The sequence below is a fragment of the Nannobrachium achirus genome (assembly GCF_963921795.1).
Source record: "Nannobrachium achirus genome assembly, chromosome: 17".
Taxonomy (NCBI): domain Eukaryota; kingdom Metazoa; phylum Chordata; class Actinopteri; order Myctophiformes; family Myctophidae; genus Nannobrachium; species Nannobrachium achirus.
This window is the reverse complement of record NC_137824.1, coordinates 16,757,997-16,770,284: the sequence shown is the minus strand read 5'-3', so window position 1 is coordinate 16,770,284 and position 12,288 is coordinate 16,757,997. Positions and strand designations below refer to the sequence as shown.

Genomic DNA, 12,288 nt, shown 5'->3' with positions numbered 1-12,288 from the left:
CCCTGAGTACAGTCAGTGTGCTCCTCCTGACACACTTTAGTTAATGGTGTCAGAACTTGGCACGTGATTTCAGCAGGGTTCGTCTCTGGAGACCCAGCGTCAGTCAGGGTGATCTCTGACACAGCCTCGTACTACAGCTCTAAAAGGACTTCCACTGAACCTCGTGCTGCAGCTCTAAAAGGACTTCCACTGAAACGCCATACTATACAGTCTGAACCGAGCTTTGTTTGACCCATTGAAACCTGCTAATGCACAAGTGGTGGGGAAAGTACTGCAATGTAGTACATCACATCAGCAACAGTAGCCTATAGCACACTGGATGTAATTTGACACACAGACATTTTAACAATAAAAATGACAAGCTATTGACAAACAAACACCAAATAAGTCCCCAAACAGCTATATGGGTATCCTTTTATTAAATACACTCATAAAACAGAAGCGTGTGAGTAATATTTAGCCTATTCTATTATGCAAACCATGCGCAGGCTGAAACTGATTTAAGTCAAGTGAAAATCCAAGTAATACAAGTAGACATACTGAATTCTATATTTAACTGAATAAAAGTACAAGTGAGCTTGTAGATCGTCTATTTTCAAACGGCCGAAATGTAGGGCTGAAATGGTTAATGTAGGTTTTGTAAAGTTCACATAATAGCGTATTGTGAAAAAGGTAGTGAAGTGTGGATGCTTTAGGCTTGAAAAACACAACCACGTGCACACTCACAATTCAATTCAAAGGGCTTTATTGCCATGAGAAAACATACGTTCACATTGCCAAAGCAGAAGTGTACACCATACAATACAATACAATACAATCCAATCAGACAAACAAACTATGTACAAGTGAAAGGAGTGAAACAGTTTTCATGTATCAAGGTTACATGCAGGCAGTGCAGGGATATATACAATGGTTAGTAGTCTTTAAAGGTGATACACCATGCATTTAAAAAGTATTTATGTCATATTGTTTATGTCCCAAAAACGTTTTTCAAAAGGTTTGAGGCTAAATTACCACTCCTGAATAGAGAGCCTCTCTCATTTTTGAATGGCTCTCAGAGCATTTCAGCTGCAGTACCACCTTTGGCCTGAACTGCGCCACCCCCCCAAAATCTTTTTGGAAAAAAAAAAAAAAATAAATTGAAAAAAAAAAATCTTTTGAAAAAATTCAAAAAAAAAAAAAAAACCTTCAAAAACGGCCGATGATGACGTCACAATCGGCAGCAAATCTGGACAGCCTGTTTTAAGAACCCGTGGGATACTTTTAACCTTTGCCTTCTCAAAACCAGAGAAAGACACAACGGTCAGAAATGGGACTTTGTGAGGATAGAAGGTGCTAGTGGGACCCCAAAAAAAGGTTTTAAAATAGGAAAAGTGAAATTTCATGGTGTATCACCTTTAAGGTGGTTGGGTTCCATTTGATATCCTTCTCACGAATCTTTGTTGTACTTCACCCAGCAGATATGGGATTTTTTTTTATCATTGGACACGTTTTCAAACTCTCCTTGGGTGGTTATGAACTGTGGGAAGTATGTGTCTCTGATGTCTTGAGTCGCGCACGCACGCACGCACGCACGCACACAGACACTGGATAAGCCCTAAGATGTATAGGGGGTTGGTGTTTGTCAGATATCAACACAGTGACAAGTAATAATGGGGAATGGCCAAATAAATGCTTTGGGGGGAAGAGAGAGAGGGGGTACAGACCGTTATTCACTCACAAACAAACTCATACTTCATTCATGTTCCGTGGCCTTGGCTTCCACTGAGTAGTTTTGCCCTGTGGATGGATGCTCGCTTTTAATGGAATTCTTCGACCCGTGGCCCCCCGTCTGTCCTGCGGGGGCCTGCAGTTAATAGAGCTGGTTGTAGCACTTCTAGTAGACGCTGATGGAAAGTTTAGCTGCAAACAAGCTGTGGAGATGCCTGTCTCTCTCCATCATTATCTTCACTCTCTCTCCATTTCTCTCTCTATCTCCCCATCTCTCTCTCTGTGACCTTGTCGTCTCTCTCTCTCTCTCTCTCTCTCTCTCTCTCTCTCTCTCTCTCTCTTTCTCTCTCTCGCACACACACACGCACACCTGCACACACAATAATGCATCTTAATCTGTTCTCCCTTTCTTCACCTGTCCCTCTCTGTCTATCTGTGTTTCTGTGTGTGCGTGAATGCGTCTCTCTCTCTCTCTCTCTCTCTCTCTCTCTCTCTCTCTCTCTCTCTCTCCCTCTCTCTCTCTCTCTCTCTCTCTCTCTCTCTCTCTCTCTCTTGAACCACAATGAAAATAAGCCTTAGGGCTTTCTGGTGTTTCTAATCCTCTGTGATATCTTTGCGTGTGTTTTTGGAAGTGCTATTGTGCTCTTTTCTTTTTATCGCATAAAATCAATCAAACAACTCTTTGCTTCTCTCTCTCTCTCTCTCTCTCTCTCTCTCTCTCTCTCTCTCTCTCCCTCCGTTTTCTCTCCCCCCCCCCCCCCCCTCTCTCTCTCTCTCTCTCTCTCTCTCTCTCCCTCCGTTTCTCTCCCCCCCCCACCCCCCACCCCCCCCCACAGCTCTGGAGGCCCCTCGGTACCGGCAGAGCCCCTCCAACCAGACGGTGAACGTGACGGGGTCCCTGCAGATGCAGTGTGATGTGGAGGGCAGGCCTCTGCCACAGCTCTCCTGGTACAAGGACAACCAGCCTCTCCATCAGATGTCAGGTACACTACACACAGTCACACACCCACACCCACACTGTGCACGCAATGTTAACCCGTTTAAGAGGCACGTGCACACATAGACATCAAAGTGGACTTGATTCCCTGCCCTTTTATCTGTAAAAAGTGCCCTCTCAAGACCGTGAAAGCAGTTTTTACTATAAGGCAGCATTCAAACTAATTGCCTTGCCCAAACTCTCCTGAACTTGAATGCAGCATGTTGACTATAATTGCCCTCTCTGTGTAGAAATCCATGCCATTACGCCACATATCCCGTATTGACTTGATTATGCTTAGTTCAGTGTGGTATCAAGCAATAAAAATAGCCGACCTCCAAGCTCACAACGCGTCGAGCCTCGCCGCGACGTGTTTTGAGCTTGGAGGTCTGCTATTTCCGATATTCATATCTGTTCATTCCGATATATTCACCAAAAGGCCCTTTTCAGCCCCTGCCTCTCTGACATTCTCTGCACGTCCCTGAGCCCATTAACCCTGTGGTTTTCAACCTGTCTCACATCAAGGGTCCATTATTTATCCGCCGTTAGATGAGATTTAGCCTTTCAGACCCAAAGCTTGTTATCGTTGTATAAAGACTTTGTCCACCATTCCATGCTGTGTTGATGTTGGTATAATAGGAGAGATAACAGGCAAAACACTGATCAAAAGAAGAATTCTTCTATCATCTCTAATTGTCTTGACTTATTGTTAATTAACTTAAGTAATGCAGATGTTTAACAGTGATTTAACTCTTGAGAGTGTAAAATGAAACCAAATGGACCTGTAACTCTCAAGAGTTGAAGATCCACAAGGGTCCATTTGGTTACCAAACCACTGCATTCAGACCTCATTAATACCTGAGGGCAATCATTTCAGCCTTTTGGAAAAGGCAACACTCTTGAAAGGTGCCTTCGGGGTACAGCATGGAAAGCAGCCATTTAGCATTTCTTTCACTGTAAATGCTGAATTCATGGTCTGGAGAGAGGGTACTTTTTACAGACATATAAAAGGCCTTTGATGTCTATATGTGTGCACATGCCTGACACACATAACACACCTACTTTGGAGGATCATCAGAAGTGTAAGCGATTTTATGAAGGCCATTTTGACATTCAGTTTTTCCTCTGAGAAAGATGCAGTGAAATCAAAACGTCAGTCTTTGTATACTTAGCACCTTAATTAAGAGGCTTATAGTTTGAGCTGCTCCAGTGTCTTCCTCTATGTTTGGAGAGAGAAGTCACAGAGGATTCGGGATAAACAAGTGGAATTGGAAGTGATGACACAATTCGTCACTGTTGGGCAGAAACCTCGTATCTCCAAGTTAAAAATGTGTACGTTTTTTCGTAAAGTTTCATCATACAAGACTGTCGCACAAGACTTGTGAAAATAGCAGATCTACAAGCACAAAACGCCTCGCTGTGTGAGGCGTTGTGTGCTTGTAGATCAGCTATTTTCACTATTTTAAATACAAAACGAACGGTTGTGGACATATGAGGTTTCCACCCGACAACGACGAAAGAATTGAGCAGACGATGTCTAAACTGGAACAATATATCATCTCTGACTGTTGGAAACCTCATATGTCTAAAACTGAGTGTTACCTTTCACTATTCAAGTTCCAAAACGGAAAAAGTAGCAGATCGACAAATCTGCTTGTCGATCTGCTACTTTTGATGCTTTTTTCCCCCGAAAAAACACGAAAGAATATGCTGGAGAAAATCTAGGTTTCTGCCCGACAGCAACAATATCATTCAAGCTGATAAAATGGGTGAACTCTCTCCTGACCGTATCAGAATCTGCAATCTACCAGACTGTCTTCCTCAGAATGACTAGCTATCAGAGTAAATGGAGTGAAACGGCTTCCTTCAAGTCTGCCCTGAAAATTCACCTTTCAGGAGGCCGAAGTTGGAGGTAGTTATCACTTCTCCCTTAAAGCAGCTTTTAACCGCACAGATTCGGCCACAATTTGGACTGTCTGTTCAGAGTATGGGAAGCCATCAGCTATAATTCCAGCTATCTGTTCATTGACAGCTTTGTTAGGCTGTAACAACCAGAGAGTGAACAGCTTGGATGCTGGCTGTCTGAACGGTAGCGCACAGCAAGGCTCTGTGGAGCAGTCTGCTGTGAGGCTCTGTGAAGTAGGGCATTCACCAAATATTCAAATATTCGAATGTTCGAATATCAAAGTCACTATTCGACGTTGTTCACCGAAGTCGAATATTCGCTCATTTACATTTTTTTATTGTTTTCTCTTTAAAGAATATATAGTTTATAAAGCTTGGCTAGATAGGAAATCATAAGAATGAGTTGTCAATGCCCCTTGGTGGATGAATTTGTTAATACCAGGGGTTCTCAAACCTTTTTAGGCCGTGACCCCCAAATAAACATATTTGAAGTGGGGACCCCCACCCTGACAAGCACCTGGAATTGTAGGTATTACATTTAATGTGACTCGGTTCCACAGATAAATATTGTGAAAATAGCAGATCTACATGCTCACAACGCCTCGCAACGCGAGGCGTTGTGAGCATGTAGATCGGCTATTTTCACAATGTTCGCCTCTTGCTGACTTAATATTTGACAGTTTGGCCAGTCCTGTCGAATATTCGACTTTTCGAATACTTTGAGGTCGAATAATTCGAATACTGAAAATCACTATTCGTGAATGCCCTACTGTGAAGCAGTCTGCTGTGAGGCTCTGTGAAGCAGTCTGCTGTGTGTCCATTACTAGAGGATTCATCTGTTGACATTCTAGCTGTGTTGTTGTTCCGTCTCCACAACACAGAAACTGTGGCTCAGTGGCGTTCGCTGTGTTAATATTTGTCCAGCCAGGCAGCCAGCCTCCTCTGGCCTGATGTGTGTGTGTGCGTGTGTGTGTGCGTGCGTGCGCGTGCGCGCGTTCCTTGTTTGTCGGCCTGCATCACGTCAGGTCACATTGATTTTCTTTCACTCCAGGCCAGTGGTGGAAAGTAACTAAGTACATTTACTTGAGTTCTGTACTTAATTACACTTTTGAGTTACTTGTCAAATATAGTATACCTCACACAATAAATCAGAGATTCTCAACCTTTTACATTTCACAGAACCCCAGTTTGATATTCCACGTGTACACTCTCTCAGGCCCCTTTTCCACCAAAAGAACTGTGGATAGAACTGGTTCCATTCTAGATTTAACATTTTTGGTTCCAGTTCTGAACCAACCTTTAGGGTTCTGAACCAATTCATTTTCAGTGGAAACACTCTGAACTGGTTCAATATTAGGCAGGGGAAAAAAAATAACTGAACAGTTTCAACCCTGGTAGAAAAGGGCCTCAGAGTTAAACACCCATAAGGAACCCTATGTTGAGCAACGCTGCATTAAATGATACCAACAACAACTCACCCACCTGCTTCATTGTTGATCGCCGAATACGCCGATTGAAATAACCTCTTTAATATGTAGGCCTATTTATTATTCCACAATATATCAAATTGTATTCTATATTAACACATCTGGTGCCAACCCCGAGTTTCCCGAGTTTGTATTGGTACTACCGCTGTGCCAACCCCGAGTTTCCCGAGTTTGGGCCGTTTTTGAAAAAAAATAAAATAAAATTGGACCTCCAGAAATGTATTAGGCATGATCGCGATCGCGAAATTGCATGTTTAACCCCCATACCAACCCATTCTTTCAAACATGGCAGCCATGTTTGTTTACATCTGAAGAAAACATAATGGCTGATAAATCATGAATGCCTGAACGGATTTCCAAGCGGATTTTTTTGTTTGAAAGCTGTGAACAGTGCGCACACACGTGGTGCATCATCTAGGCATGGGCGTGCACTTTTTACACAATTGCGCAATTACATGGAAGTCTATGGTAACCATGGCAACGTAGGACATTGAAGAGAAAAAATCATGGCTACATAAGTGTTAACTTGCATAATGGGGAAACTTGTGTTGTCATAATTCTGTATTTACCTCGCAGCCACCTCTATAATTTAATTAGTTCATGAATCCATCAGCCACACTATCCAACTCTATTGACTGCTCAGGACACAACTTCTCACCCCTACTAAGCAGCTCGCACAATGGACAGATCACTGATATGCATCAACCAGGTCGGTCATTGCTGTAAATTCAAGCTGTGTCACTCTGTTAGCGAGGTGTGAAAACAGCCAATGGTGCATGCGAGGACGTGAGCACGGCTTCAAAGCTAGTGGAGCAGCGCTCCACATAGCTCCACTGTGTTGAATAGAGCTAAACTTGAATTCAAACTTTTAATTACTTCCTTGCTGCTGGACCACATAACTTCACACACTTTAACTTGATATATCTACTAGATATCTGTGTTTATGCCAATTGGAATATTTGTATCTTTATTTTTATCTTTTTGAAAGTGTGCGTGCGTGCGTGTGCGTGCGTGCGTGTGGAGGGGTGGTATCCCCCACACCCCCATCTGCACCCAATATTGTTTACGTGGCAGTTTCAAATGTTCAGAATGTGGGGCGGCAGTGGCTCAGGGCTAGAGAAACCGTCATTAGAACACGGAGGGTTCCCGATGGGTTCCCAGTTCGATCCCGGGCTCCCCCAGAGTTATTGTCGAAGAGTCCTTGAGCAAGACTCTGAACCCATAGTTGCTCCCGGTGAGCAGGTTGGTGTCTTGCATGGTTTCCTCCGCCATCTGTGTATGAATGTGTGTGTGTGAATGGGTTAATGTAATGCACAATCTATGTAAAACCGCCTTGGATAAAGGCGCTAAATAAATGCACCCTTTACCATTTATAATGTACTGTAGCATGGAATGTAGACAAGTGGTTCGCAAAAATAGCACATCTACAAACTCACAGCGCTATTTCTGAACTTCTGCAATGTTTTTGAATTCCTTGGCACAAAACATTTCAGATGGGGGTCTGTGGCCGAACTGTCATTTTGGGGTCCATGGCACGAAAAGGTTTGAGTTTTGATTGATTGATTGAAGAATGTATTAGAAGTTTGCAATAGAAAAATGTACAGTTTCATGACTGGTGGTCATGATCCTAGAAAGCCGAGGCTTATTTCCACAGGAACCACACTTTTAGTATCTCATATAACATTGAAAGACAGACGGATAGAACATAGTACTTTATCTAGGATAAAGAGAACTACTGATTTAGAAGGCATTTTGTCTTAACAATTTTGCTGCCATTTTAAACATAGCTCTAGTAAGCAGCTGCCAAATTGTCCTTACCTTTTAACGTGGGCACGCGCACGCATCGTGCACAATCTGTGCGCGACTCATCTAGTAGACTGTAGACTCGGTGACAAGCTTTCGAATAAAAAAAACCCCATTGAAATAGACATATCCGTTGCCACGCTGTATTCCTGCTTATCCGCCAGTGTTTACATGAAAAAGCATTGAAAAAAGCCAACTGTGCGCTATGGTAACAAGTGGACACGTTCGCGCACAAAACGCACGATATGTGCGGGGATCATAATCCAGGCGTGTAGAGACTGGATCAAAGTTTCCAAAAGCAAAAATCCGATTGAAAAACGAGTGTTCCATCGCCGAGTAGCTTCCACTTCTGTTACAGTGTAAACCAATGGAGGCGGGACTATGGCCCAGGCTCAGACAGGATACTGAAAGCTAGATCCGGTCCAGACCGGAAATGACCGGATACAGCTAGGGGGGCGGGCCTAAAGAGCCAGAATCAGCGAAAATTTGCGATAATACTTTTAATCCTTTCATAATGATTAAAGCTAATTAAACTTCCGGGTTCGACGGGCATGGCACCGCGGTACAGCGGGAAATCTACGGTTTCTACGGGCATCGCCCAGAATGAGTTAATGGGTTAAAAGGGGCCCAAAAATGCTAAAACGTTGACGTCCTCACAAGTATACTGTAGTAATACAAAGTGTGTGTGTGTGTGTGTGTGTGTGTGTGTGTGTGTGTGTGTGTGTGTGTGTGTGTGTGTGTGTGTGTGTGTGTGTGTGTGTGTGTGTGTGTGTGTGTGTGTGTGTGTGTGTGTGTGTGTGTGTGTGTGTGTGTGTGTGTGTGTGTGTGTGTGTGTGTGTGTGTGTGCGTGCGTGCGTGCGTGCGTGCGTGCGTGCGTGCGTGCGTGCGTGCGTGCGTGCGTGCGTGCGTGCGTGCGTGCGTGCGTGCGTGCGTGCGTGCGTGCGTGCGTGCGTGCGTGCGTGCGTGCGTGCGTGCGTGCGTGCGTGCGTGCGTGCGTGCGTGCGTGCGTGCGTGCGTGCGGGCGGGCGGGCGTGCGTGCGTGTGACAGGTATCCAGCTGCAGGACTCTAACAGGACGCTGAGCATCCAGCGTGTGCGTGAGGAGGATGCAGGCGTGTACACCTGCACCGCCTGCAACCAGCGCGGCTGCGTGCACTCCTCCGCCGCCGTGCGCGTCATCGGTGAGTCATGCACGCATGCACACACACACACACACACACACACACGCATACACACTTTTGTGCTGCCGCGCAACTAATCAAGCGTAACTGTCTGAACGGTACTCTTTTGAAATCGGCCCCATTCTATGTCACAGGGGGCTCATTTCCATAGTACCGCCCCTCCACTTCAGTTTCCTGGCAACTGAACAGAAGTGGGTGGTACTTCTGGGGTGGATTCTATTGAGACCATGGGGTGGGCGGGGTAAAGTGGTGCTAAAATTGGAACGATACAGGGACGATTAGCATAGTGCCATGCTAAAATTGGAACGATACAGAGAAGATTAGCATGATGCCATGGTATTGTTCCAATTTTAGCCCAAAGACAGCGCCCCGTTGCCAACAAAGGGCATTTTGGTATTGCATCTGAAATTGCTTGGAATTAGAGACAGACAGAACATGAAATTTCAATATCCGAGTGGTTGTTTAGACTAAAACCTGTATAAAACCGTATTATGAACCAATATTTATATAAAATATATATTTTAAAAGCATGGTGTGGCCCCTTTAAGATGTTAGACTTTCGCACCGGAGACCAGGGTTCGAATCCCGAGCGTTGCACTATTTATATGTGCTATAGTATAGGACCATAATGGACACACATTATGTCCATTTTGGTGACCTCATACTCCGTTTTACGCATTTTAATAATTTCTGTGCCAGACCTTTATACTTCACACACAAGCTTTGATTTTGGATTTGAGAAAATGGGAATGGGGTGTTTCAGTCCGTGGCAAGCAGGGGTCTTTGTGAGAAGAGTGGTGGAGCATGCAAGTGTTTCCATGTTTGTATGGAAAAAGGTTTTGGGGTTCTGAGCACCTGACTGACAGGCTATTTCAAGAGCAATCTGTTGAGACTGAGAGTCAGATCATTATCACATGCAGCCAGTGGTGGAAAAAGTACTCACATGTGTTACTTGTGTAAAAGTATGAAAGTGTTGGCAAATTGGCATCAAAATGTACTTAAAGTACCAAAAGTAAAAGTAGAAAATGTTAGAAAATAGCAGATCTACCAGCTCACTCACAACGCGTCGCATCGCGACGCGTTGTGAACTATTAGATCGGCTATTTTTAAATAGCCACGGTATAAAATAGGGCTTAAGTTGCTTATATATGTTTTATAATAATTATATAATTATGATTATAATTTATATATGCAAACTAGTTACTCAAGTTTTCAAATAAATGTACAATTACAATATTTGGATCCGAGATGTAGTGAAGTAAAAGTATTGGAAATTACCTCGATTGTACTTAAGGACAGTACTTAAGTACATTTACTTAGTTACTGCATGTAGCCTGGGACGCACTTGAGTGATCGAATGAAATGAAAAGCTAATGGAACTCTTTCTTTGATGTGAAGGTCAAAATCCACCCAAAAATTGCTGCAAGTCAACGGAGATGGCCACTTCACCGATTTTCAGCCCATCTTCATATAATTGGTCCTCAATAACGGCCCTTATAAGATGTGACCACTTTTGAGAGGGAGAGATGGAGAGAGAGACAGAGACAGACAGAGCTCTAATTATGTTTCACTAGCCATTAGTTGAGAGTTAGAGCATCATGACATTATGAGTGACGCTATTGAGTGACTCAGTCCACTCAAAACTCAGAAATGGAGAGCTACACGTGGAGGGAGATGGCATATATATGTATTGCACAAACGTACTGCACTCCAAACTCATTTTGTGCACTTTCAAAAATGTAGGCCTACGGCTCGTGTCAAGCCACCCAGCAACGTGATGAAAGAAATTGCTGAACTACCAGTACTTGAAAGCTATCATTGTGCTGCATCTATTCTAGACACAAGCTACTTGGGAAGTCAGCTTGACATGCTGATGTGTGAGATCGTTCACCTACAAACTATCCAGTCTCACACTGCTTTATGTAACATTTTCAAAAAGTTGAAATCAGTTCATTATTAAATGGAGGAGAGAAATAAAAAACACATTTCACGTTTTGTTTTCTTGAAAAACCTGAACCTTGTAATTTGACTTTAAATACTTTCTCTTTTGATACATTAGGGGGGAAGTATACCTTCGCACCACAACATAAATAAAATAATAACATTATAAATTAACCGTTTAACTAACCAGTTACACATTTTCTTTTTGCTCAATATTTTTATCCCACGATTTTGTAACCCATTTTTCACCCGGTGTCAATTATCTAATGTAATCCTGGGCGCTATGCTCCCTCTGCCAACCTGGGGAGACAACGGACTGAACGCGTGCTTCCTTCTATACATAAGGAGTCCTAGTCGCTTCTTTTCACCTGACAGGGGGGAGTTTCCCCGGTTGGACGTAGCACGTGGAAGGAACACGTTATTCCAATCAGTTGGCGCCTGGCTGGCCAGGGGGAGGCAGTATAGAGACCAGGATTACTGCATGTTTTTTGTGAGGGTACCTACCTACCCTAGCAGTTTCCAATTAAACTTTCTTTTTTTTCTTCGTCTTGCGACCCCCAACTTGTAATTTTTACAGTTGTGGCCCCCTGCCTAATCTAGTTGAATACCACTGCCCTAAACCTAACATATACATTTCTAATTATGACCCTAAGCCCAATCTGAATCTATTCTAAAGGGAAGCACACACCGGCTGCGGACAGCTGTGCCACATAGTGGCGCAGTAATGACGCACGTATCGGAGCGGGGGGCGAGGTGTCGGACCCACGCCTGCGAGCGTCTGACGCCACCGGTGTGAGTAGGTTCATTGAAAATAATGGCGGTGGCTGTTTTGACGCGCGCCGCCCGCAGCCAGTGTGTGTTCCCCTTCAGTCTAACAATACGAACAACCATTTCTCTTGTGGAAAATTGTCCTCACAAGGAGCATTTTTCTCAGATTCTACTAACTAGGGCCTCACAAATGTAGAAATACAAGTACACGCACGTACGCACACACTCACACATGCACACACTTGGGTGCATACATGCTTGTATGTTGAACAAACGCACACCTGAGCTCCCTCAGTCGTTATCATCATCACATGCTGTTTCGCACTTGAGTGCACTCACGCATGAAAGTAAACATGCCCGCCTTACACGCGCACACAGGTCTGTGTGTGTGTGTGTGTGTGTGTGTGTGTGTGTGTGTGTGTGTGTGTGTGTGTGTGTGTGTGTGTGTGTGTGTGTGTGTGTGTGTGTGTGCGCGTGTGTGTGCGCGTGCGCGCTTATAATGTGTTGCTTTCAGGTGG

The 12,288-nt window shown here is 44.0% G+C and overlaps 1 protein-coding gene across 1 annotated transcript in view; it reads left to right on the top strand.

The window, feature by feature from the left end:
* Positions 1 to 12,288, top strand: part of flt4 (fms related receptor tyrosine kinase 4) — a 197,567-nt gene that overhangs the window by 147,145 nt on the left and 38,134 nt on the right. Inside the window, exons 15-16 of the mRNA XM_080746555.1 lie at positions 2,547 to 2,693; positions 8,930 to 9,061. Coding sequence (XP_080602681.1) covers positions 2,547 to 2,693; positions 8,930 to 9,061 — 279 coding nt within the window. The remainder of the gene's footprint in view (positions 1 to 2,546; positions 2,694 to 8,929; positions 9,062 to 12,288) is intronic.